This window comes from Leuresthes tenuis, unplaced genomic scaffold (assembly GCF_036924035.1).
Source record: "Leuresthes tenuis unplaced genomic scaffold, fLeuTen1.0.hap1 SCAF_7, whole genome shotgun sequence".
NCBI lineage: Eukaryota > Metazoa > Chordata > Actinopteri > Atheriniformes > Atherinopsidae > Leuresthes > Leuresthes tenuis.
In genome coordinates, this window is record NW_027325361.1 from 7,942,339 (window position 1) to 7,969,608 (window position 27,270).

General features: G+C 40.3%; 1 protein-coding gene across 10 annotated transcripts in view; it reads right to left on the bottom strand.

Annotated features, from left to right (window-relative positions):
* Positions 1–333: 333 nt before the first annotated feature.
* dock7 (dedicator of cytokinesis 7) overlaps positions 334–27,270 on the bottom strand; it is a 43,625-nt gene continuing 16,688 nt past the window's right edge. The window contains exons 15-50 of one of the 10 annotated variants that reach the window (XM_072389086.1): positions 25,352–25,469; positions 25,045–25,115; positions 22,374–22,512; positions 22,078–22,179; positions 21,557–21,643; positions 20,612–20,843; positions 20,285–20,449; positions 19,394–19,563; positions 16,226–16,315; positions 14,898–14,993; positions 14,615–14,755; positions 14,284–14,397; positions 13,857–14,024; positions 13,589–13,728; positions 13,268–13,437; positions 12,458–12,636; positions 12,121–12,303; positions 11,511–11,670; positions 11,142–11,238; positions 9,208–9,304; positions 8,912–9,046; positions 8,640–8,792; positions 8,069–8,227; positions 7,822–7,922; positions 7,490–7,682; positions 7,228–7,371; positions 6,734–6,865; positions 5,951–5,965; positions 3,007–3,132; positions 2,790–2,879; positions 2,465–2,701; positions 2,139–2,282; positions 1,923–2,029; positions 1,642–1,809; positions 1,512–1,531; positions 334–1,200 (exon numbers count right to left, since the gene is read on the bottom strand). In XM_072389086.1, the coding sequence (XP_072245187.1) occupies positions 1,516–1,531; positions 1,642–1,809; positions 1,923–2,029; positions 2,139–2,282; positions 2,465–2,701; positions 2,790–2,879; positions 3,007–3,132; positions 5,951–5,965; positions 6,734–6,865; positions 7,228–7,371; positions 7,490–7,682; positions 7,822–7,922; positions 8,069–8,227; positions 8,640–8,792; positions 8,912–9,046; positions 9,208–9,304; positions 11,142–11,238; positions 11,511–11,670; positions 12,121–12,303; positions 12,458–12,636; positions 13,268–13,437; positions 13,589–13,728; positions 13,857–14,024; positions 14,284–14,397; positions 14,615–14,755; positions 14,898–14,993; positions 16,226–16,315; positions 19,394–19,563; positions 20,285–20,449; positions 20,612–20,843; positions 21,557–21,643; positions 22,078–22,179; positions 22,374–22,512; positions 25,045–25,115; positions 25,352–25,469 (4,639 nt within the window). In that variant the 3' untranslated portion in view covers positions 334–1,200; positions 1,512–1,515. Of the gene's footprint in view, positions 1,201–1,511; positions 1,532–1,641; positions 1,810–1,922; positions 2,030–2,138; positions 2,283–2,464; positions 2,702–2,789; positions 2,880–3,006; positions 3,142–5,950; positions 5,966–6,733; positions 6,866–7,227; positions 7,372–7,489; positions 7,683–7,821; positions 7,923–8,068; positions 8,228–8,639; positions 8,793–8,911; positions 9,047–9,207; positions 9,305–11,141; positions 11,239–11,510; positions 11,671–12,120; positions 12,304–12,457; positions 12,637–13,267; positions 13,438–13,588; positions 13,729–13,856; positions 14,025–14,283; positions 14,398–14,614; positions 14,756–14,897; positions 14,994–16,225; positions 16,316–18,223; positions 18,314–19,393; positions 19,564–20,284; positions 20,450–20,611; positions 20,844–21,556; positions 21,644–22,077; positions 22,180–22,373; positions 22,513–25,044; positions 25,116–25,351; positions 25,470–27,270 lie in introns of all 10 variants that reach the window. The other 9 variants (XM_072389089.1, XM_072389085.1, XM_072389083.1 and 6 more) reach the window with 9 other exon arrangements.

Here is a 27,270-nt window from a genome sequence, read left to right on the forward strand (position 1 = left end):
TCAACGCCTCAGGAAAAGGAGACAATGTTCTCAGTCTGATCATGGCTTGGAGGATTGACTTGTTTTTCATTTAGCCGTGTTAATTTATGGACACTGAAGTATACCAGGGAAAGATTTCTAAGACTTTGGTATTTCACTTAAATCTAATATGAAAGCAGCCCTATTACACATGTCAGTTAAACCACCTGCATCCCACCTGTAATAAACTTTGAGTTGGAGGGTTAATTTTATGAGCAATAAAGTTTTTACCTTCACGTCCTCTTTACCGATACGTTTTCTCCAACTGAACTTTTCTCCTACACGAACACACGAATAACACAATCACGTCACACCTTGTGAACATTAAAATATTTATTTAGTAAAATATTTCAAATAAAACAAAAACTACATAAAATTATACAAGGATGTTTAAAGTACCTAACTTTAAAACATTGTCGCTTCAACTAAAAATGATAATAAAGCATCATGATAAATACTGGTACCATTTTTTTTTGCGTGTTTGCAGGTTTTTGGGGTTCTTTTTGCTCCCTCGACTTTGAAATACACAAAGTTTCAACTTGTAAAATGCACTGCTACGCCATAATAAAAAAGTGCACACTGAATTGAATACAGCTTTTTTTTGACACATCGTACATGATTAAAAAGACACCTTGGCTTTTAAAATCGTACCTCTTCTGCAGACATTTGTACAAATTCTGGCTGAAAAAAGGGGCTTTTTTTGGCACTTAAACGGGTCTCTGCGCATTCTTCATATTCGCTGGTTTGTCGGTCAGTGTACAGCTAGTTTTCTGTTGGCGTTAGGTCAGGGCTAACGTTAACTTTTTAGGGTAACATTGTGCCAAACATCCCTTAAAATAAAAAATGACAAGCAAACAACTTATAAACGCCAAGGTATCTGTTTAATCTCTAAGATCCACTTGTTCGCTTTGCTGATTGTGTAACAGTTGGTATGTAAACAAATTAAGACACTGGAATGACGTACCAAGCTGCGGCTTTTTTCTTCTTTTTTTTTAACCCTTGCTTTTTACACGCTTTCCAAAACACTTACCGTCTGTCAAGAGACACTCCTATTTACACTGGAGAATAAATTAATATTGCAGTTTCTGTTACGTCTGTGAAGGTCAATCTGTGAGCGAGTGAGTGCGTTCTCTTCCTCCTCAGATATCAAGCTTGCGAAGACTCATTCGGCTGAAGGAATCTCTGCAAATTGAAGAAAAACACATTTACAGTTTGCTGGATTATCGGCCGTTCTTTTCACTTGCATCTAATATGTGTTGTGAGCTGTCCCAATTTAAAAAAAGTCGATATAGTTCAGTCACCATCCACAGGGCTGTGATCGTAAAGGAATGATAAATTTAAGGTTCCCGCTAAGTCTGATTAAACTACTGATGATTTGTTGCTATTTGTGTGTGGCTTTCCTACTACATTCCTACACATATGCTCTAATTTATTTTTAAAAGTGATTTCTAACTGACAGAAACACAGAACACAAAATGTAGTCTGACAACTACCTTATCAAGCTGTCCGTTTGCTGCATGATTATTACAGAAGCAAAAAAACAAAGACGAATTCAAATTAACATCCAAAGCAAATAACCAGCACTCGCTCTCTCACAGACGCAGCAACCGTGTTTCGTGCTACCTGTGCGAGTTGACCTGAAGGACCGGTTTGTAAAGCTGGGGGATCTTCCTGTTGATGAGGGGCTGCAGCGCCTCCTTCAGTCGGTGGTAATTCCGCTCCAACTCCCTCTGGTACTCTTTCTGGTCCGGTCCAATCAGGCTCTTGTTCTTCCTCAGGGCATCTTCACACCTTTGGATGAGAAGTCAGTGTAATACGGGCATGTGTATTACACAAAAAACACTTTTCTATAGTCTGCTACCACACATAAGTCATTAACCCTGATGTATGCATCTGTACTGTACCTCTTTGTGAAGTCTTTAAAGCACAGCCGTAACTTATTGTGGTGTCTGTACTGTTTTGGGTCACTGGGAATCTCTGACAGGAACACCTGAGCCACCTCCAGAGGACCCTGAGGAAAAAAAAGAAAGCACAACTTGCTTAGGGTGAAGCGACAACTCCTCTCCTCATGACCAATCCCATGAATAGTGACAGCGGCCATTTTCTTCTGCATGTCTCACCTGGTTTACAGTTGTGCCCACAGAACCCTGTAGAACCATCTGTAGCATTTTGGCATCAGCAGGGTCCTGGTGGGTTGCGAAGGCCAACTCCTGAGTCTTCTTCTGCATGTCCTCTATCGCCACCTCTATGGGTGTGGATATAATCTGTGGTATAACAGTCAGGCGGTTTTATTTATCAGAGAGATGTGCGAGATGAATGTTTACAGCCCTCCTCACCTTCACATGGTCACCAAATCTTAAAAAAAACCCTGACATGTTGTTCTCATGTAAAAATGGCTTTAGTTAGAGTTCTCAGCTGGTTAACAGATGTAAAACTGTCCCCCTACCTCCTCTTTATGGATGATGTTGATCCGTGTCTTGATGTAAGGGAAGGCATGCGAGGTGGTGAGGATGGTCTTGCGTTTGAACTGTTCGTGCAGGTCCCCGTGGGCCCTCCCGTCCAGGGTGAAAGGAGTGCAGTAAACAAAGCGACGCAAGTTGTAGTTCTTGTCAAAGTAGGTGATGCGGTCCTTCATCTCATAAGTGTCAAAGTATGGCTCCACATATGTGATCTGGATGAATGCCTGCATAAAGAAACACAACAACTTAACAAAAAAAAACCTTTTTGCAAATAAAACCTGCAAGGAGATGTACAGCTTAGCCAACACTGACCTTATTGGGGTCCAGCTTGCACTTGTCTACAGGGTTGGAGTCCTTTATAACTTCCACCTGGTCCTCTCCAAACCGCTCCCCATAGAAGCCCTAAAACAAGAGAGAGCAGGGCCTTTTCACTTCTTGGAAACGGATAACTAAATGCTAACATATTAGATATACTGACTTCTAAGAATAACTTAATCACAAGAGTAAATAGAGGTTGCAAGGTTTTCACCTCTAGCCTGTGAGAGATTTCGGCCAGCTTCGTGATGGCAGGTTCTTTGTACACATACTCCTGCTCGTCTAAGTCGCCCAATTTTGAGCCGTAAAATCCAACTCTGAAGTATGTGCCAAACATCCTCTTCCCAACCTGTGAGCAGAGGACAGTAGCTGTTAGAGGGCTGTGCATATGGAAAAAAACTCAACTAAAACAAACTTCTAGGTATAAAAACATGACATCATCCCAGTGGACTGATGAGAAAGAAACTTGTACTCATTCCTTAATGTGAACCTGTAAGCATTTCAATGAAATGATGGCTTTTTTAAAAAAAAAAAAAAAGATTTCTTTTATAATCTGATGATCATTTCACACAGCGATAACAGCTTTTAGCTCTCTTCACAGGGGTGAAGGAAAATAAAGAGGTTGAGATGCATTTTCAGAACCGACAACTAAAAGTGCAACATTTGTAAAGCAATCCTCAAAATGATTTTCCAATCATAAAGAACATGGTTAATAACAAGTTCATGTAATGTGTGACAAATCTGATTGTTCCTCTCAATGTGCACACAGGTGGACTGTAATGGGACGTGCATGAAAGCCAGTATCAGGCGAGAGGCTTTAACAGCGGCGTTGAGATAAAAACAGTTAGTATCTACGTCTGACATCACCATAGATCAAAGCAGCAGAAAAGTTACAAATCAACCACAAAAACCCTTAGCAGAGTTAACACTGTGAAACTAAAACTATTAACTTGATCACCTTTTCCTATCTTTCAATGTATTTTTCTCTGTTTCAGTGCTCTTTATTATACTTATTATTTGGGTATCTGAAATAACAGCCGATTGAAAACTTAAAATGTTTTATTTGATGCAACATATTCCACCTCAGAGTAGAGATGTCCCGCCTCCTCATCTTTACCTCCACCCTGCTTCAGCTTCAAACCAAGCTGTATTCACTGTGCCTCGGAGTTAGGAAGTTAAAACTCCTTTGCTCTTGCTTTTTGCTTTGCTAGTTGTTTTTTTCTCTAGACAGATTGGAATTTCAGATTTGCCAACAAACTTACCACCAGCAGCTTGGCCATTACTGAAAAGTGAAAAGAAGCCCATATAAGCTAAAGTTCTTAACATTAGCCTCTAAAAACAAAACACAGAGGTACTGGTGTATTCGCCCACCAGCTGACCATTATTTTAATAATCTTGGCCCGTCCAATGCATGAGTCACAGCAAAACTGTGCCAAAAAGAGGGATCAGTACCCCCCCGTCTGTGGTTAAACAGGCAAGGGAAATGTAAGTATTTAACAATAAAATTGCCAGACAAGTTTATCTCTGTCACTTTGAGACCTGTTTGCTAGCGTTAGCTCTCAGGCTGAGTATCGTATGCTCCTTTTTATGGTAATGATTCATGGGTTGGTGAGTGTCACTCCACGCCATAAAACAGGCCGATGTGACCAGAGGTGTAAATCTATGGCAGAAAAAGCAGCCGTTGTCTTTTTCTGCGGTATTCTGACCAAAGCGTGTCATAATCATCTCATTAAGAAAAAAAATGGAATCCTTTAAACTTATTGTGCTCAGTGAGAGGAAAAGCACCCATTAAATCTAGAAACTCAAAACCCTGCTCAGCACAGGCAGCAATATCCTGCAGGTCCACCGTAAGCCAACACTTCGTGTCAGGAGGTACAGAATGTGGAGGTGTGTGCACAGAATGAAAAAGGAAGCAGCTTTAGGGAATTTGAGGCAAAAGCTTCACAATTTCTTCTTAAACCATCTTAGTAACTCCTCAGAGCAAACTGAAAAAAGAGCTAATTCGTTGTTGCTTCAACTTCTGATTTCAAATAGATTTTTAAGCAGTATTTTAGATGCCCTGAAAACTTACCAAAAGACACAATTAAGTAAAGTGGGAAGGGTCAGCAACCGGCAAAAAATAAAAAAGGAGAGAACAGAACAGATTTTAATCAGGACTGGGTTGTACCAGATAATTTCAAAAACAACACAAACGAGCACACAACAGCAAACATATCTCCATTGATTTTGAAAAAGAAATGAAACTCATTGTGGAGAGTCCGGAACATGCAAGGGAAGGTGGTGACGAAAAAAAGTTAAGAAAAATAAAGGTCCACAGCCCTTTAGCACACCATAGAGCATTTCCAAATGGGAACACTGAGAGTTCTATCCAAATCATGCAAAAAACCACGTAAACTGAGAGGTTAATACTGTTAACAAAAGGTCAGAATGGATGAAAAAAAGCAGGGGTCGATTTAGTTTAAATCATTAAAGGAAACAACAAGAATAAGAGTTCAAATCAAAAGGGATAAATCAAGTAACCCTGAGATTACTTAGAGTTGAACCCTCTTGGGGGGAAAAAGAAACTTCTTTAGTCATCTGGTTCCAGCTTTGGGCAAAAGTTTTCGTTTTGTGTGTGGCGAGAATGATCCACGGCTAGAGAAGGGGGGGGGGCTAACACGTACTCTTCATGTCATAAGAGTGCACTGAAATCGAGCCCTGTGGATGAGGATGAGATGAAGTGCGACAGCAGATGGTGCCAGTCAATGAGTGTGTGCTGACTGACACAGCAGCAGACAGACAGAAGATGAGGATGGGTAAAGTGTGGATTGTGCAGGTGATGCATTCACGTAGACTTTTGTCATTAGTGGCACACACCGTGGCTCCCATGCACAGCCTGTCAGCACTGTCACATTAAAGAAGATAACACAAGCTCCTCTTGCACAAGAAGAGGACGGAGGAAACAGGAAAACAGGTGAGGACATTGCTGACGATACAGCAAGAGTCTCCAGCGAGGCAGACAGTTGAAATTGTCTGCAGATGTTAATGGACTGGATGTATGGAACAAAGCAAAGAGAGCAACAGAATGCCCACAGCTGGCAAATAAAAAAGATGCAAGTAAATAAAAAACAAAAAGATAAACATGAGCAGGGCCAAGCAGGAACTATTTAACCACCTACCTCCCAGCCAGTACTCTGTGTAACAAAGAGAATATAGAACATGTGAACGACAAGACTTAAACACCCCCCCCACACACAGTGTGGTACACACACACACACACACATGATGTTACAAAAAGGACAACGAGCGCTTTGAAACTAATCCAGGTTACTGTGGTGCAGAGCATCTGATCGGTTTTTTTTTCTGTCACCACAAAACTGTGCGAGAATAGTTGCTTTGCACACCAGACGACCGAAACCATGCTCATGCTGTAACCTGGCGTCATCATTCCAAGTCACACAACTGGACTTTAACAAAAAACAAAGTTGGAGTTTCTTCCGACATCTCAGACATCACAGACTAAATAAAGCATGCCAGGTAAAGCACACAAAATAAACTAAACAGTGAAACTAAAATGCAAAATAATAGCATCACGCAACACTGTCAGGGCCTTTAGCCTCTTACTGCCTCATTAATGTCACACCTAATGTGTGAGAGAAAGGTGCACTTGTTCAACAGTTCCTGAGCGTGAGGTTCCGGGTTTTCCACTTGGTGATGATTTTGAAACATGTTGTCCATTAATAACTTACAACAATTTAAATTACACATCTCTAACACGATGTATATTAGAAATAAAATCCATAAATTACTGGATAAAACCAAAGGACAGACAACGAAAAATAATCAGTCTGTTCACACTGATACAAGTATTTCTCTTTTGTTTTTTTTCTCTAAATTCAGTGTCAGTTTGGCACCTTAAACTACTGCACCCTGGTGTGAAAGAGGAAGTGTTGTGTATTTACCTGATGAACAATTTTGCTAAAGGCTTCCTGTAGTTTACCATGGATGGTGGCTAGCTTCTTTGCATCTCTGTTGGCTTCATGGATTGGGATCAGTACCTTGTACACTTCATTCACTGCCTCATACATCCCAGCCTGGGAGGGACATTAACACAAACACCAGTAGAGTACAGTCAATCACCCAAAATAACCAAAACCTCAGCCTACATTCTCAGATTTAAAAAAGGAAAAGAAGTGGAAGCCAAAATGAAGATAAATGGGCACCTGATTAGAGCATTTGTACTGTACTCAGAACTTTGGATGTGAACTGACCAAACAATGCATTTAAGAAATCATTATGTTAGCGAATCAGAATTCTTTTTCTAGTATGTATCATCATATCAAGTAACTTAGTGTCTAAAATATTCATTAAGATCATCTCCAAGTGAAATGTGATAATTTGTTACAGGAAAAATCCCTGAATATTCCCTATAAGAGTTCAACTAATCAACTCTCACCATAGAAAAAGAGGCAGCAGCCTGCTCCAGGAGCCCAACGAGACCGATTTCAGTGAAGTATTTCCCTGAGCAGATCCCCTCCTCATCCGGGGACACCACATCATCAGAGACTGCAGATTCCTCCAGCACATTCGAAGAAATATTCTGGAGAACACATGCACATCAGCACATGCACAAAAACATGATGATGCAAGCTCATTATTAGAAATTTTTTGGTAAAAGAAACACGTACTTGTTACATTTCTAAGAGAATTGTCATTACCTGGAAGGTGACACAGCCTACAGGGAGATACTTGCGATCTTCTAGCATGCTGAGGTATTCTGCCACGAGCGCAGCGCTGTGCACCAGACACTGAGCAGCCTCAGCATGGTTGTTCCTCTCCGAATGCTTTCCAGCCATGTTCTGGAGCCATGTCAGCCGCAGATCTGGAGATGTCTGGTATCCCTTCGCTATCCTGTTGGTGAACGTCGAAGGTCACAGCCAGAACACACACAGGGGCGCACACAGCTACCAATATACTACTGATAATGTGGTGATTATTTTTTATTGCAGTTGCCCAAAATAAGCTTCTTGGGTGCTAATGTGTTCTGTACCTGTACATGAGGTCTATCAACATCTCAGGATCCTCTTGATGTTCCTTCATCTTTACCGTGTCAGACAGGATCATGTGTAGATTAAACACAAGGTCTTGAACCTGGAAATAAGAATGTAAAATTCGGGATTTAAAAAAAAAGCCATTTTCCCAGTAAATATTCAAAATGAAGTCTTTTAAATAAAAAAAGTCTATCCTCTCACATAGTGGTATATAACAATTCACAACCTTGACAGATAAATGAGTACCTGATCTGGGAATGTGGTTTCCCGTAGCTCCAGGTCCTCCTCTGCATAGGTAAGGATGGTCTTCAGAGAGCGACGGAGGAATTCCTCATTAAAATTCTGAGAAGTTCCCACCAACGAGGACAGAGACATGGTCACCTGCATCTTCACTCTTGCAAAATTCTAAAAGTGCACACACAAAGAGCAGAAACTAACGCATTACAAAAACTAACATTTTGTCAATGCTGTTACCGAGCATGTGACAGATGTGGACAGTGCAATGAAATACTGTGCGGTCAGTGAGCATTGTCTTTTACAGCTTTAGAGTCATTTTTGTAGGGTGTAAAAAGCCCCAACAAAGCTCATGATGCACCAGTAACTGACTGCACTTTTTACTTTTGTATAAATTGGTTTAGGAAACACAAGACATCACACAACTGTTTCTATCCCTGAAGTGGTGCCAATATGAAAGCTGTAGATCAAGAGCTTTTTAATATTTCAAATCCATCATCCCAGGTGAAGGAAAAAAATCCTGGAACGCAACAAATGAACAATATTCTCGGTTGCTAGCTTCTAGTTCTGCAGCTGTGCTTACGTTGCCGATCTCAAAGTTTTGCCTCATGAGGAGGTAGAGGGAGGCGCTGGCGTGGGATCTGATTGTACTGATGCTACTGCTGCAGCTCCTCAGAAGTCGCAAACACAGATCAGCACACTGCTCCGTTTCCTCCTCAAACAGCAGTTCAGGAAACTACACGGGAAAAGTTAAATACACACAGGTTGACAAATCATTAGAAAGTAATCTGAGAAGAAATAGTAAAGATGAGCTGAAATCAAGGACTTTGAATCATGAAGGGCCTGTTCTCTAACCTTAGACACCAGGGCCCTCTGTGTGGCAAAACAGTGCTGAAGGTAGAGGGCGCTCTGGTTGCAGGCCATGCTATGGAGCAAGACCTTCAATACACCACCCAGAATACTCTCCTTAGATTCTGTCAACGATACCGTCTGCAGGGAGAGTGACACATGTAGTTTTTAAAGGAGCAAGAAGGTGCATGAAACATCACAAAAGATCATACAAATCTGAACTTTGATTCGGAAGTCCGTGTACAGCACAAGCTTTAAATCCTATAACTAACAAATGTGCTCCTGTGTGCTTGCTTGTATACCTGAACAATGATCTCCAAAGTATCAAGAATAATCAAGTTGGCCTCCGTTGCTAGGTTACCATCAATAAGAGCTTCATGTTCCAGCTCTGCTCTTGTCCTATAATTAAGAAACCAGAAAACAATGTCACAAAAAAAACCTCAACAAAAAATGTTGATGGTGTATGTTGTATGATGATCTTTAAACCTCCTCATTCCACCAACTGCACAGGATCATAGCAATAATGAAGTTTGAAGTGTGGGTTTCACAAAGGGTTTCTATATGAACTTAATTGCTCTGAGACATAATATGGCATAAAGTATGTTTCTTGATCCTGGTAAAATCCTAGACTGCACTCAATGGCATCTCTTAACCTAATTGTACTCTTTCCTTTTCAAATGACCAACTGTTACAATACATACTAATCCAGTAAGAGAGGTTTAGCCCATACGTACTATTTCCATGTCCAGAGGGTTAACAGATTTGAGGGAATGAAGGAGATAGTTCTTCAATGTTGACTAAGAGAAGAGTTAAGCATTCTGTTCCAGGTTAATGGAAGGAATAGCAGCTAATACCTATGAACTTCTACTTTATACCCAAAATAACTATTTTTAGATTTATGTTGTTTTACTTAGCTTTTCCTGCAGGAGCAACCAGAGAAACACATGAGTCAAAACCCGAAAACATGAAGCATACTTGTTAAAAAGCAAAACAGACCCACAGCAACCACTACCAACCCCAAGACATATGTTGTTACCAGGACAGAGGGACTGATGGGGCAGGGAAATCAAGGGACTGAACCAGGATCAGGGGTCTCTGATTGTGCTTTCATGTGCATGTGAGTACTAGTTGAAATGGAGAAGAAATCATTGCTAAAAAAACACCAGTGGCTGTAGCATTAGTGTGTCTTACCCAAAATCATATCAATTAAAAAAGATATGATTTGGTTATGATCAAATCAGCTAGGAGCCCTTACAAACTAATTGATCAATTTCCACTTCCACTTCAACTGTCTGATGTCCCACATGCATGATGGCACGCCTTAAAAGAGGCACTAAAGAGGGGGGTAACTGAAAGCAGCACACAGCAAATGTGGACCATACAATACCTGAGTGATCTGTGACTCCTACATAAACACACAGCAACATAAGAGAACAAATGGAAATTAACACAAAGAAAAAACATGCTGAGGCAGGATTTACAAAAGAACAGAAAATAAATACAGACAAAAAAAGCAGAATGTTTTATTCTGTCATCAGACAAAAACTGTGACACAAGACATGAAAACTTAAGCCTCAAGAGCGCACGCATAGCAGCACTGGCAAAGTCGTATTCTATATAAGCTTCACTGCGCTCCTCTGTAAGTCTAAAGAAATCAAATGGAAGTTAATAATGAACAGTGAGTTTGCGTCTTCTATGTTATACTTAAGCATCAAAATTCTTAAAAAGTATAAATGTTTTCTACATTTCGCATTTCAGCATGGTGCACGTTGAACTGGGTTACGCTTTTTAATGACACAATGTGAAAAACGTGTAATAAGAGCACATGTCCCCCGGATTCAATACACCAGAAAAGTTTTTGGCTTGGGCAAGGAGGAAAAACTGGAGAATCAGGAAAATCAAACTGTGACATCATGACACAGCAAAAAAATCACTGCCTGAATGAAGAATGTGGATTATTTGTCACTCCAATCTTTACTAATAGCAGCAAATCAAAACAGCACACGCCTGGACTGAGGAGGAAACTGTAGAGTTAAACTGCTGGTGGTTCTGGTTTGATGGTCTGGTACCACAACTCCTTACATTTACATGATATTTGAGGATGGATATGCACATTGAATTGAATTTTCTTCTGATTTTCTGGATTTGAGACTCTGAATCGAAAGCTGACATGTCTTTGTTCTCACAGAACAGCAAGTATTTCTGTGACAAAGCAAGAATGATGAAAAGCGCATACTTGTCCATTCTTTCGCTGTTTTGTCTCCAGTGGGTCATGTCCTTCCTCCATCGGAGATTTTCCTGACTGCCAAAAGCACTGCCCGATGGACTCCTCTCTAATAGGTGAGGAAACATTATTTACTTTTTGAATGTCAGTGACAGAAGCTGTGTGTAAGCTAGAAAACACGACTATAACAGTATGTACAATGACATTAAAGGGTACAGTTGCCCTCATGAGTTGTGTATAGATATTTGTTTATGCACACAAGAGAGAAGTTTGTATTTGTCACAAATTAATTTCTTCAGTTAAGAATTTCTAAATTCTTTGCACTTGTTCTTTGCTGATCTACTCGTATCTGTGCATGCATGTATGAACAGGTGCCCCCACCTAGCTGGCCCCGGCTGCGTCGCACCATTTCTTGTCTGGCCCCGATGCTGCCCAGTATGGCCTCCTCCAGCTTGGCCTTCATATCTTTGGACTTCTTAAAGGTTAGGCTGTTCATGCGTTCAAATGCCTTCTTCCCCTGCATGGTGAACACAACATGGGCCTTGTATCCATGAAGAAGGCGGTGAGTGGGTAGGCAGAAAACACATAGCAGGGAAATTATTTGCAGCACAGCAAGAAGTGAGCAAAGCAGGTTAGTGGCATGAAAGCAAAGGTGCAAGCAAAGAAGAGCAAACAGTAAACATGTGGCATAGCAGGAAGTCCTTGACATGTAATAAAAGGAAATAGATAAGTATAGCACTCAGAGCAGCGGGTGTCTACTTTTCTCCATCACCACAGTAGTCAAAGCACACAGAAGCAGTTATTCCACATTAAAGAGGACAGTGCATGAGGGATCATTCCTTTTTGAAGCCCACTCCAATTAATATAACATTGAAGATATGAACATGCTCTGGACTGCAGATGCCCCAACCATCTGTGTGCTCTTTACAATAATATAGTGGTTGACTGGTCCAGCTCATCATTGAGTTAGTGTATTCTCTGTTGATGTTACCTTGTACTCAAAGCAGGAGACGCAGAGGTATAGAAGATCCAACAGGCGATTGAGCTGGGACACTGACAGGTCTGTGAACCATTTCTGTAGCACCAGCTCATCAGCGTTCTTTAGCACCCACAGCAGACAGATCAGCAAACTGCGACTCGACTCAGCAGAGAAACTACCGTGTTGACGACTCGCCTGAAGATATGGACCAGGAGGGATCGGGGGACAGATAAAGACCCCGGAGGAAGAAAACAAATGAGAGCATGGGCTGTAATATAATGTGGTGAAACCCTGCCATTAACATAGCTCTATATGATTCTCACTATGCCCTGCAGGGAATATAAATTACCTGCGAGTTGAGCAAGAAGCTACTCGGTCGTGACATTGGAGATGCAGTGGAGGTGCCCGCTATTGCCATAGCAACAGTCTGACTGATCAAACTGTTACCCTCTCCCTCTGCCTCTTCTCCGCCGCTGCCCACTGCTGATGCCTGGGGACCACCTGGCCGACCCCATTGGTTGTGGGACTCTGGTAACAAAAAAGTAAAAATAGAGCATCCCTACTAAGTAACTACACCTGAGACAAAAAATACAGGAAAATGAAAATGTTATATTTCACTGTGTGGTATAAGAACTACAGATGCCATAAGCACATAATAGATGAGAAATACTGCAGCTGTTATTCAAACGTTTCTAAAACTCCTAATTCTAACAAACTCAAAGGCAATATCTCACTCGAAAGGAAGGCAGGGTGGACATGCTAATGAGAATAAGCGGCTAAACAGAGCTAAAAAATGAGATCAGCATGAACTGAGGTTAGCTGGTACACTATGTTAGGCAATATCCTTTGAAGCTCAACTGATAACCTTTCAGGTTACAGGGGATGATGCTATTTAAAGGTACAAATAGAACTCTACCGATGCCTTTGATACCAGTAGTAAACTCAGTCTTTGCTGTTCCACAAGTCCTTTTCAATTTTATTTTAAATAAGGGAAATCTGATGGAGCACTGTTTACTGTACAGCAGAAAGAGAACTGATGGGAAACATTTCTGATATTAATCCTATGTTTGTTTTTTTAACCCATTCACATCTGATACACGTTTAGAAGGTCTTCATCGGTTATACTCCTTTATGCTAAAAACAAGTGCCTCATCTGTACCTGTGAAGTCGTGGAGCTGCGGCAGCGTCTCCATGACAATGCCAATGAGAGGCAGGTAAAGCATGGCAACCCGAGCCTTGACCTCAGGATCAGCATAGCGTGGGTCAGAGTCATGGCTGGACAGGAGGTTGTGAACAACACTCACCACTTTCTTATGTAGACCAAACATTCTACAGGCAAACAGTTCAAAAGGAAAAGGTATTAGATAAGTTAAAGGAACGATGACGTACGGTATTTTCATCTTAAGTGAAAACTTATTCTAAAGCTAAAACACATTTACCATCATTTAAACACTTTCATTTTGTTCACAAACATACTAACCCCTCATTGTCCGGGTCCAGTGTTATTGACAGTTCAGAGAGTACTAGTCCTGCCAGATAATGTTGCTCTCTAAATGGGACAGACAGCTCAAACATGTTTGCTATCCTTTGGTCTTGGACATGTGTGGAGAACCCAGAGCTCTGTAAGAGAACAGCGAAATTCCAAAAGAGAGACCACAATTATTTTGACTGTAATTTGAGATTTTCAGACTCCAGTGAAAATTGTGACATGACAATGTACAATCTCCCTCCATCTGTTTTTGTCAGACCTGTGAAGTCGCTGAGGAAACTGAGGGGGAGGGCGAGGCAGGTGGGGTGAGAAGACTGCAGGGCAGATTCAGGGTGACGTAGTGTTCATGACTGCAAACAATTCTTAAGAAATCAAGCCTCAAAGACTCCAGGGTTGGGTTCTGCAGGGTGTAAAGCTTTGTGGACACCTAAAGAGATGAAACAGACCTAAATTGTGATGTATTTCAAATTGAAAATGGGACTACATGCTGTCAAAAAACTAGTCTTGAAATTGGTTCTTAATACATCCTGGTACTCGTTCATTTATAATTCTTAAACGGAACATAAGTTGCACACTTGAAAGGAGATCCTCAATCAATACAATTTACCATGCACAATCTATTCCTAATCTAAAAGTTAATGACACCCATGGATTGAGTTATTCTGCCATAGAAATAAAAACTATACCTGTTTCCAGTATGCCCTGATTAGGGTGAAGACAAAGCCTCGGTCCATGACTGACAGCAAGTCATTAAGAAAGAAGGCCAGGCTCGTGTTTAGCCTCTCCACCAACTCCAGATCCTGTATGGAAGAGAAACACAAGTCAAAAATATGCTTTGTATTGCCAAAGATGATGTAAAGGGCATGTGCACTGTCATATTATAATATAAAGACACAAGGTCACTCATTTTTAAAATTCATTACATTACCAACCCTCTCTAACTGCTCGTGTATGTTGGAAGTCTCTGAGTAAGCCTGTCAGAGAAACAATAAGACAACTGACTTGGCCGTTATTTACCTTCTGGAAGCGAGAGACGATGTCACCGGCGATAGTGCTGACTAAGGCTGTGATGTCATCCATGAAGCGTTCAGGGAAGCGGTTCTTCCTGGGTGACTCTAGTCGTTCAGTGAAGTAGAGGTGGTGGATAATGCTCTTCACCTGTGGTGAAGAAACATGAGCTATTGTCACGTATGTCACAGGTTAAAGAAAAGGAACAATGAAAGGCATACACTGTGTAAGTCAAAGTATTCATTTATTTGTTTTTTTCATTATTTGTATGTACCAAGATTTTGTGTCCTACCATAAGTTCAAAGAAGAACCAGGCCTGTTGCAGAGCACCCTCCCGGACACTTCCACTGCTCACCACCCACTGCAGAGCCAGCTCCTCATGGAAGAGCTGAGTAGCAAATTAAAATCACACAAAGACCAACAGGTGGAAAGAAAAGGACAGAGACAGAGAGAGGGAAAGAGAAAGCAATATAACCAGATGGAGATAATGTGAGATGCCTGGAAAAGTATCCCCCTCTATGCTGTCATAACCTGTGACTACATCTACGTCCGGTACAAAATGGAAACAGGACTTCAAAATGTACTTAAACACTATGGGGGTCATGATGTAAAATTGAACTTTAACTGGCTATAGATGTTGGTATTTCACAAAAGAAAAAAAAAACTTATTAACCTGGGGGCTAAATTCAAAGTATTTAATGATTAGCAATAACTATGTGCTCCACATGAAGGAATAAAACAGTCCAGTAAGGCTCCTGCTCCCCAATACTGGAAATGAACTTCATTAAAGGCAAAGCAAGGTTAGGTGTTATAATACAGGCTACAAACTCTAAATAGACACCTTTAAAAAAAAATAGGTGCATTCTTATCACCTTGCACACCACAGTATTTTGCTGTGTAATAGTCTGATAATATGGCTTTCATGTCTTTAAATTACATTTAGTTTTGCATGGTATCAAGAATTTATTGTTACTCATTTCCTTGAAATATTGTGCAGATATTTTTTCTTGTAAAAAAATTGTACAAAGTCTTCCTTTAACCTTAACATAATGAATATAAGAAAGGGGAAGGACCTCATGATTAATAATCAAATTCTAAAACCATTATGCCAACAGAAAATAAATACTGTTCTTCAGGTTATTTCAGTCTTTACTAGAAATAAACATTTTTCTTAAGTATGCAGAACCTGAGAAATGCTTTTGAAAGGTTCCTAGAAAGAACAACTTATTTCAATAAAGCTTTTAAATAGCTTTTGAATAATTCCCATTTCTGTATACTTCCTTGTTCATTGTTTCTTGTGGAATCACAGCAGCTGGTTACAAAACAAAGTCTTGGGATTTCTTCTTGAGGGAATGGTTCACAATAAGTGAAGACTCCCCTGACTATGTGGATGCAGCTCACTGTACCTCACAGACAGCATTAGCCAGACTGTAAACAACATCCAAAGCCTCTCCGTATAGTAAGAAAAAGAGGCACATCAGTGACATAAAGCATTCAACAAGACTACACAGCCAAACACAACATCAACCAATCCATAGGCACACACCACAGACAGGACAGGTGAGGAGGTGAAAAAGAGGAGGGTGGGGTTGGCTCCTCCCCCAGAGCAAGTGGCTCTACCTTTTTTGTAGGCAACCGTCCTGTTAAAGTTTGCAAGAAACTGGCGCTCTCAGTGTGCGAAGACATGCGATTGCCACAGCGCTCCATGGCCTATGAGTGGGATGAATGGAACGGTGACAGCAAGGTTAGTGGAGGAGCAACAGGAGTGTGGGGTAACTCCTCAGCACACAGGCAACTCCGTGTGCTGAGTCACACACACCCCCACACACATGCATAAAACACACTTGTGATCTGTTTCACAGACTTTTCACACATGATTACACAACAAACTAAAGACACAGGACAAGGACACAACACCTATGTGTTGTACCCATCGTCTAAAACACCAGCAGCTTAAATGCCCTAAAATAGAGATGCAAAATGGCTGTATACAGGGCCATGTAATCAAGTAACTTTTTTCCCAAATTTTACAGCCGTCGTTTAATAGTGCACCATTCTGCATCCCTTTAGATAAATACAATACTGCAGAGACAAAAAACGACAGACAGGGAGACTACCCTAAAATATCAAAGGAATTCCTGCTGGTTGGACGGTAATTTAGGTCCCTTTCTATGATTGTAATATTCAATTAAAATTCAATATTGGTTACTTGATTTGTAAATCAATAATGAATAGAGTCTTATGTCATGACAACTCAAAATGATAGAAGACATAACATCTCATAAAGATGTAAAGTGAGGCAAAGGCCTCACATGCTGATTCACATTCACACTCACAAACAGACCATGCTCCAATGACATAGTGAATGGTATGTGGGGTTAGAGGAGAGTCGTGCCGGGAGAGTGGCTGGGAGCAGATGGAAAGGAAATTACAAAGAAGAGTGAAAAATCTAATGGAAATTATTTCTAACACAACTCTTTTTCTTTACTATTCCAACAATGCTTCTGTGGAATATGTACACACATGTCTCAATTTTATGTTTAGCAATAACTGATGTAGACCTAAGATGGATCATAAACCAGACATGGAAGGAAAGGAAGGTCAACGGTGTTGGTCTAAAATCGAAACTGATATTACAACATCCGTGACTTTTTTACGCAAGCACTGAGAAAAAGAGAAGTGTTTGATGTGATAAGAGAAGAGAACTGACATCTGAGAGTCTAAATTCCTTTCCATACCTGGCACTAATGCGGGTACAGGGTGATCTCATCACAAGTGCACAGCCCTAAAAGCATTATATTCACACCTGACAAAAGAATGTCTCCATTTGAGTCTGAAAGGGCCCTTTGTGAGCAGAACTCACTCCTCTGCTTTATATCTAAAGAGCAGGTCTTGCATGGATCCAATTTTAAATTTTCACTACTTTTGGCACTAAATGTTCAGTAAAAAAAATCGACTGTTACCCACAGAACTGGCGCAAACTCTGCCAAAGGGGGTTGTTTCTAACCAACTGAAAGGGTTAGGTCAATCTGGTGTGAAATCTGGTCCCAAGGCATTGTTGGCGCATCGTGTGCACATTCACATCTGTATTTGGGGCTGTCCACTTATGATCAGATAACTAACAATGCATGTTAATGCCACGTGTGAACAAGGCCTAATATGAAAGGGTCATGGAGACGGCTGTGACTCCCATGTGTGGGACCATGGGAGAGTTGTGATTTAAAGTTTAAGAGAATACTGTAATATTCTGAAGTTTTGGTCTTTTATATGTCATTCTGTTATACAAGAAACACTGCGCATGGCTTAGAAATCTTTCAGTTTGATTAAATTGAGTAAAAAGTGGTTGGCAGCCAGTCATGTGACTTAAAACCACTGTAAGCAGCTTCACAATAGGCTGAGTATATAAAGGGAAGGTTTGAGTATAGCAAAACAAGAGAGAGGAAGAAAAATAAAAATCAATAAGAATCAGTAACAATGCAAACAATCTTCTTCCCTGTCAGTGACTCTAGTACAGTACACAAATGAACCAAAACTCCACATATTCCAGTATCTATTCAGTGTGAATAAGGTTGCTTTTGTAGTGAGGTAAAGTGGAGGATGGGGCATTCATAAAACCACCTGCATGGTTTCTGGAGCTGACCCAGGGCTGGATCCCCAGGGGGCACTACAGCCCATGGTGTTCACCCACGAGTTGGAGCGGTCTAAGCCCTAGGGGTGCCAAGGTCAAAGGACGCAAGGCAGGCAGGAAGCAAGGGAACAAGCGAGCAGCACGGGGGAAGGAGGAGGGAAGGAATAATGACAAGTTAAAGAGGTTCAGAGGTCAAGATTGCTGGAAGAAGCCAAGGCCCCAAAAAGGTTAGCTGTCAGTAAATCAAAATCCAAATCAGCACCACAGAAGAACAAAGCACACAGGTTCTCTCTCCCTTTGTCACGGTAATTAAAAATAACTTCCCCTTCCTCAGAGACAAGAGAGGAAAGGTTTAGCAGAGCATTAGCAGGAAAGGGAGCATTCATTAAAACGGGGCTGCATCCATCATATCATGGTTACAAGTACAGCAAGACCATTAGAAAGGCACATTACATCATTCACTCACTGCTCATGTGTTTTCTGAGGGAAACAAAAAAAATGTTTGAGGGCAAATTGAATAAAAAAATCATACAAGACAAAATACATGACAACATAAATTAAATTGAGGGGGGCAAAGAACACAATAAAGACTGGAAGTATGCTACGGTTACTGCCTTTAAAATGTTGTGACTTCTCTTCATAGAACCTGCTTTACCGACAAACTGAAAAGTAAATGCAATGTATGCTTTTCATAACTTGAACACACTCAGCATTGTTTGTACACGTGTCTGTGAGTGATGGGTTGATGATACAGCGGTTAGAGAGATAAGATGTCCGAGCCTATGTTTACGCATTGGCTATACAGTTTACATGCTGATAAAAACTCCACTGGGTCACGGTGCACATGGATGCCTCCACCTTATGTAGGTTAAGAAATATTCAACTACCTTACCCAAGTCTGACTAAAATACTTCGCAAATCAATAAAATTACAGCAATGTTAAATAATTAACTATGATGTCTATCATCCACATCTGCTTTTGACAAGCCTAAAGGTGGTCAGGGTTAAGTACCCAAAAGCATATCTGCACAGTCGGTTCTGTCCACATTGGAATCACAGGTTAAATGTTAAGACAGTGGCCTCTTCTATGCTTTTTGCTCAAATTTGCTAAACTAATGGTGCTGAGATAAGAGAAGTTACAGGCTCCTTGATGACCTTACCTTACTGCCGATTATGGAGCGAACTTCATCATCAGGAGATGTGGGTGTACCAGATATATCGGGGTTACTGTTGCTAAGGCTACGGGAGCGGTTAAGGTTGAGGCTGGCTGGTCGCACAGCTGAGCGAGCCATGGTGGCATAGTGAACAGAACCTCCCAACCCTCCAGGACCTGGTACAACACACAAAGGAAGAGAAGTGAATTTGTCAACTGGGAAGTAAAAGGAGGTGCCGCAGCACCTTACCCAATGGTGGTTTATGTTTATGTTTATGTATTTAGCAGACGCTTTTATCCAAAGCGACTTACAAATCAAGATATAACAAGCTATACAAAAAGCTAACAATAAACTACATAGAAGAAACCCACTAGTCCAACTCTGTCAGAGGTGACAGAGTAGAGATAGGGTGCACACAACACACAACTCCAGCATCACTTATAAACATCATGATTAAACAATGGTAATGTAAGGAAATCAATGTGCTCTGGTAGTGGATGATTTATGAGCTAATAAAGAAAGATTCCAAAAAAACAACTGTCACACATCAAATGTTCTGCCACGGTACAAATTAATTGAAAATAAAACTGTAATTCACATTCAAAGGGTAAAGCAATTGCACACAGACTAAGATATACACTACCGGACCGTATCTACCTGTCAGAGATGAGTTGGGATCTGTGTTGAACGGGCAGAGGACAAATGGATGTGTGAGGAGAAAACGGCAAAAGATTTTTTTTTAAAAAAGAAAAAGAAGAAAAATTATGGCAGGCCGGTTTGGTCATAGACAAGCGGTGAGGGGGAGCTGGACTTTGGATGAAGTTAACTTAAAAGCAGAGAAAAAGAACAGCATGAACAAAGAAAAGTTTAACATGAAATGCGTTGACTGTAAAATACCTGGCGATGGTGAGTTGGGGTCGGTGCTGGGCAGGCGGAACACGTAGTGGATGTAGGAGGACAGCAGACTGTTGCGGCCATGCATGTCCTGGCTGGTGTCCAAGTACTTATGAAGCCGGTTCACAATGGAAGTCATCACCTCAAAGGATGCTTGACCTAGATTCACTAAACACACACACAACCATGTTCTGATTTAGTGCTATGTGCACAAAACACTGAGGACTTTAAAACTTAATACGCTGCAAATGCAGCTACATGTACCACAGAAAGTATTAAAAGTGTTAAACGTGCCCTCTCATTTTTAATCAGTATAATCCAGAATCCTACCGATCTGCCCAGCAATGACTGGTGGACGAACTACGAGCAGCACCAACTTGTCAAGTAAAAGATGAAGGAATCGGACTATTGGCTCCAGCTGGGATGAGTTAAGTGCTGCAATGCTGGACTTGAGCTCAGCCTCCAGGTTGTTCTCCATGATACGCATGTCTCCTATCCTGACTGGGAACATGTGCTCATCCAGGGCGTGTACTAATGCAAAGAACTTATCCAGATACTGGTCCTAGAGAAGAAAATTGGGAATGATGGGGTTGAAAAGGAAAAACTAGTAAAAATGAATTGGCAAAACAGAGGTTCATAATATAATGCACAAAATGTTATATATATATATAAAAAAAGGGGGAGGTAAAAGAATAGAGGGAAAGAAGGGAGAAGTCAAAAACCAAAAGTAAGCTTAGATATTCTCATCTTTACTCGAGTCTGAGTCCGCAAATTGGCTCACTGAGTAAAAACTGCTAAACGAAAATGACCACAAAAACACAGGAGAATCCAGCCAATCTAATCTGTGCCAGGAACAGTGATTTATGAGCACATTACTCTCAGTGAGGCTCCTCGGAACCAGAGTCAAGCCCTCCGTACCACAGCCAATACAGAGATGGAGTAGACCTCAGTAAATTACTGGCAAGGTAAGATGCACCCACTAATGAACTGGTGTTGGTAAGGAATTACTGTCTAAATGAAAAAAAAAGAGTGTTGCTGTTTCTCTTAAATTTAATTGAAATTCCAAAACATTACCTATATGATAGTTATGACAATGATCCTATGGTAACTAATATGACATCTTAGCGATATCAAGAGTTCATATTGAAAAACAAACTAATGATAAAGGCAGGCAAGATGAAACAGTATTGCAGACAAGAAGCCGCAACAGGTAATCAGAATAATCAATAAAAATGCTTTAAGCTACAGTAACAATGGTGCACAAAATAATATTACCTGTGTGTGGATGGTTGAAACAGCCACCACTTCCACATTGAAGACACCTCGATGGTTGTCTACCCACTTCATTCCAGGGAGGGGAACCTGAAATCCAACAATACTCAATTAAATTTGGGCTGCACTGGCAAAACGGAAAGAAACAATTATAAACGTAAGGGCCCAGGAGAGAAATGTGCTCTGCTTTAAACACTAATGTGCACAGGCTCAAACGCTTGTTCACCTCATTTTATCTTTTTATTTAAAAATTTTTTTTTTCTTTTTCCTTTTAATATATCAGGGAAAGCGTAATGACCAATGTAGGAAGTATGACAGAAGCTGAAGCATGGTGCACGGCAGAGCTCCTCAGCTATGGTGTGTTAATGGCTGATTTTGTAGTGTAATGTCTTGTAACACATAAAAAAACCTCCTTATGAACATGTTAACAAGATGAAAAAGTCGATTTTTTGCAGAATGGAACTTTAACTTTAATTGATACTTTAAGAATTGGTCATCTGCATGACCAATTAATTGCTTCTTACATCTGGGGAGAGAACAGAGTATGACTGTGGTGGCTTCTCGAGAGATACAGGCAGGCAGAAGTGTCCCGTTCGCAGACGTCCATTCTGCAGCATGGGGATCCACTAGCGAGGAAGAAACAGATTGCAAGAGAACAAAAAAGATACAAAGATTCATTTGATGTGCGCGTATGTATATTTGTATATTTATTGTGGCTTGTGGTGTTTGAACATGTTTAAACGTGAAACTATGCCAACACAAGTGAGAGCATAAAGAGTTGTAATATACATTATATATATATTACTGTAGTTTTACGTACAGTGTATCCCACAGGCGTCTCCAGCGGTGTGTTCTGCTTCTGCTGGCAGCTGATGTGGTAAAAGGTGAAAAGGATGTGGTGGTGATCTGACAGAGAGGCCGGCAGCTTGATCTTGATCTCATCGTGAAAGTCAGGGGATCTGCAACAGTTAGCAACAATGATGTAAAATCTGCTCCACAACAACTACTTTCTACAAAACAATGTGATGGATTGGGAATGGAAATCAGCCAAAATAGATTTGTTTGTAAGCTACGGGCTGCAGTGATGTCTGCAGTTTGTCCAGTGATGGCTGCAGGCATTTTAATTTCCACACCACCTGACCTAGAATAATTCATTAATCAATCATCTGAACCCAGCCTGATTTGGAACGCCTGTTCCAGGATGCCTGACAGCTCGAATTCTACTATAATGTCTTTTTTCAACTTGTTCCCTTTTCTCCCTGCAGAGGCCAGCGTTAGTAAAGAAGGGTAATTAACACGCTACTTAATGTGTAAATTATTCACAGCAGCCGGGACAGACAACTGCATTATTCATGGTGGACGCTTGTGAGTTTGAGGAGAGTCAATGAGATTGGAGGAGAAGGGTTGGGTGGACTAGTAATTGTAGCCTACCAAGTCAACAATAAATCTGTTGACATGTGGCTTTTTTTTCCTTTTTAACCTGAGCTACTCAAACAAATAATATTTTCTATTAAATTAAAGTCAAATCAAATGGGTCCACCCATCACACATAATGAATTTAAGTTGCCATGTGCCGTCTGCCACTGTCAGAAATGACTATATAACCAAAACATAGACAAAGTCTCTGTTGATTAACAGGAAGGTGTGTAGTGCAGGGCCATCACTCAACATTGACTGTACCCATTTCCTAATCCCCCTCGATGTGCATCACATTCTGTACTATGCTGGCAGTTTTTTTTTTTAACCTTCTTGGTTTGAAGAGCAGAACTGTTTTTTGAAAAGAGGCAAGTGGTTCGTAAATACCAACGGGTTATCCCACTGCTGTCTCTAAGACTTTGACTGCTTCTGTAAGCTCCTGCAAATATTTACATAAGTTGTCCAAACAGGTTTACATACTAGCAGCCCTTCAAATACATATGTGAAGATCAATGAGGTCTGCACATGTTCCATCCATCCATATGCTACTTGGCAATCTTTGTTTCCAGGCACAGCAGGAGTTCATAGTGGCAGCTATAATAATTGGTCTAAAAAGAGAGAAATTACACAACACCATCATTTACTCCAGCTGAATACTTTAAGGTCCCACTGGAGAAAACTTTCTCTGCAGGCCCCGGTTCAGAAACAAGCAACCCACAACTACAGCAAGCCCACAAACAAAACTGTTTAAAGGGGTCAGAGAAGGGCTCTCATTTCTCATGGGAACAATTATTTGGTTCCGGCCCAGAATAGGAAAAATCCAAGAGAAAGAACACCATCAGCAACTTTCCTCGCTGTGGAAAAGATTGGCTTGGCATATTACATGAGAGCCGAGATCAAAAAGCAGCAAAATGTTGGAATCTTTTCAGAATTACAAATCATCTCTTATAGAAGTGAACAATTAGCCATTTTTGACTTCAAGAACTACTTCTACTTCTTTTTAAACATCTTAATCACAGTGGTCAGCCCCCAAGGAAAAATCTTTAAAGACCAGAGGAACAATAAGCCTCAGCATTGTTACTTTTGCTTTCACTACCAGAGACATTTCAAGGACCATCTATTATTGTTACATATACTTTGTTTCCTAATTGAAGCCATCAATCTATGTCAATCCTGGATGATCCTGATTCAGATTGATAAGGCCACATTCAGAGGTTGTATCGGGCACTTGTTTCCACATTCTTAAAACACTGTGAATGTGTCACTGAAGGAGCGCCTATTCACCTGATGCAACGCTATGCAAGTTTATGCATACGTTGTTTATGCAATGTTGGAGATTTCACACCAACACCTGCTTTTAGAGACTCTGCTTTCAGTGACAATAGCAGACAGAACTAAAAATTCAAAAGTGTGGTTAAGCTGCACTATAGTCAACGGTCACAGAACCCATTGCCAGAAGCGCTGCAAATCTCTTGAATGCGATCTAAAGATACCTCAAGAAAAAGTCAAAAAGGAACTAAATTTCGCCAGGGGCCCCACACACAGTTAACTCAGCTAAAAGTTAACTAAAAGCAACCGTTGGTCAGCTGGCTGTTTAGCTATGGATGCGTTCTTGATGTCAGCCTGAAATGACCATTCACCACATTTCTTTTTTTCTTCAAGAAAAATAAAAACGTACCGATAAGAATACTTTTAATCTTAAATATGACGTGTGAGTTAAAGTAGTGGTGTGGTTCAGGTCTCCATCAGTAGCTACAACGCAGGTAAAGACTTCCAGTTTAATATCTGGCAACCTAATCTGCCCTGGAAACATTTCTGTGGTATCTGCAGAAATTCCGTTGGCACTGCTTTCTTCTAACGAATACTGAGTTTGTGTTGAAGTTGCCATACCTGCCCACAGGGGTGAGAAATCATACTGGGATGGTAAGGGACTAAATAACCATAACCAGTGTAATGCCAAAATGTCTGGATATCTGGGTAAATGTAACTTTTCTTATTTTTCTGAGCTGAATCACCAATATTTTAGGAAAAAAACTGATTTTGTATACATGCGACACTGTGGATTCATCACTCACCTGTTATGGTACACCACTGCAGTGTAGGCCTCTTTATAGAAATCTGCACAACTTGACTTCCCAAATATAACCTACAGAATAAAAGCAATAATCTTACAACACTCTGATGACATGTAAACATTACTCATTAATACATCCTAACATTTGTAACTGATACATCCTCACTTGCAGAATAATACAACCTGTCAGATGCACTACAATTCAATTACTCTGATAAAATAGTCCAAAGCTGCCAGTATAGAAAGGTATGTATAAAACATTACATTTACATTTGTCTGACTAGATTATCTTGCATAAATAAGCATACCGGCATCGCATTGTTTGGATCCTCCCCATTCATGAATTGCACTTTCACTGTGATGTTGCGGGCAGAACCTTGGCGATTGGCGAAGTTAAGACTCTGAGGGTTCACATACAGCAGATTCCTGAAATGAAGAAAAAATCCACCTATTCAGAGAACATAGACTGTACCAAAGAACCTGTACGATAAAGAGAAACACAGCCGAAGCAAAACACATTTTAGAGCATGTACAATGTCTGACAGCATTTTCCATCTCCGTGTTTTTCCTTTCAAAAGAAAAACAGAATCTGAACTGTTACTACATTCAATTTCTTCCCAACTGAGGGGTTTATGAAATCAATGCAATCCTACAACTTGTTTTTAAAATAGTTTTTTAGGTCTTGGATGAGCCTAAAGGAGCACAAATTGGTCTCATTTTGAAGAAACACAGAAAACAAAGCCTGAGAGTCGTGAAGGCTATAATTTAAAAATAAAAATAAAAAGTTAGAGCATACAACATATTTCCAAATTCACAATACAAACTCGAATATGTATTGGATCTTGAGTCTATCCCAGTTGTCACAACAGTCTCATTATTATTTAGTGGGTGATTTAAAAGGGAATTTTTCCACACTTCTTCTATAAAACGTCAAACATACAAAATATAAATCAACTTGAACCGATATCCATGAACTCTTACAATACTATGATAATTAAACCAAGTTTCTTTGAGTGTTTGACCTAGTTACCCAACATAGTTACATCAGATTCCATGAACTGATCAATTTAAGGGGAAAAGGCCTCTTCGTTAGGTAACCCATACTCTGATTGGTTTCTACTGGAGGCTTGGTCTGCCAGTAAATTACTGTAAGTACAGGAATATTCTGTCTTTAAAGTGATGGGTGGTAATAACTTGCAATTATCTACATTTATACAGTGCAGAGAGGGAAACATTAAAGCTTGGATAGATTTATAGTAAAGTGATATAATAAGCTATGTCGGTAAAGCCCTTTTTAAACAAGTGTATACAGGGCTTTACAGATATCAACAATAAATATCAGCAAAAGCTAAGAAGAAATTAATAATAAGCCATTTGAAAGCTAGTTTTAAAAAGGTTCTAAGACCTCTGGGCAAAAGATACCTACAATGGGTTTCTTGTTATTTGTTAAAGCATCATGTTAGTCAGGAGTATGTGTCATGTTAAAAACAGAAAATCAGAAAATAAGCTAATACTGCAGACGTATGGCTTAGTTGATGTGTTCAGTTACTGTGCATTTAATCAATTTACCAAATACCCACAAATCTGCATCAAGAGCTTTTAGGAACCTTGTTTTGTGAGACTGCAGGGGCTTCGCCTCGTTGTATGATCCAACATTAAATGATTTACTAAATCCTATATGATCATAATAATAAAAAAATACGTATTCTACATATTAGCAAACTTTCTTTTGGTATGAATAGAATGGTGAAGAAAACAAAGTTGTTTTGTTTCACCCATTTTGTCATTATTTCCAGCAAGAGTGATACTGATGTAGTAGATAAGGAGGAGGAGGAGGAGGAGGCCACAGAATAGGAAGTATAAAATAACCTCTGATCAGCTGACAAACCACAGTGACGTTGTTGATTCTGTGGGGGATGAATCCACAGAGACAACAGCTGGAACCACAACAGAGAGGGAACCGTGGGAATATTTGACTGATGATTGGAATTTTACTTATTTTCCTGTTCTATCAACATTCGTCTAACATCTCCTCAAAATTGTGATGGCTCCATTGAAGTGGGTAGTTGAACTGAAATAGACCCAAAGAAAAATCTACTGTAACAGACCTCAAATATCCTGAAAGCAGCAGTGATTGGTCAGTTCATCTCATCAGACTGAACTTAGGTTAATCAGTACACATGGGAAAGCAAACTTAACCTTGCAAACTCTCCAACTCTCCGTGACA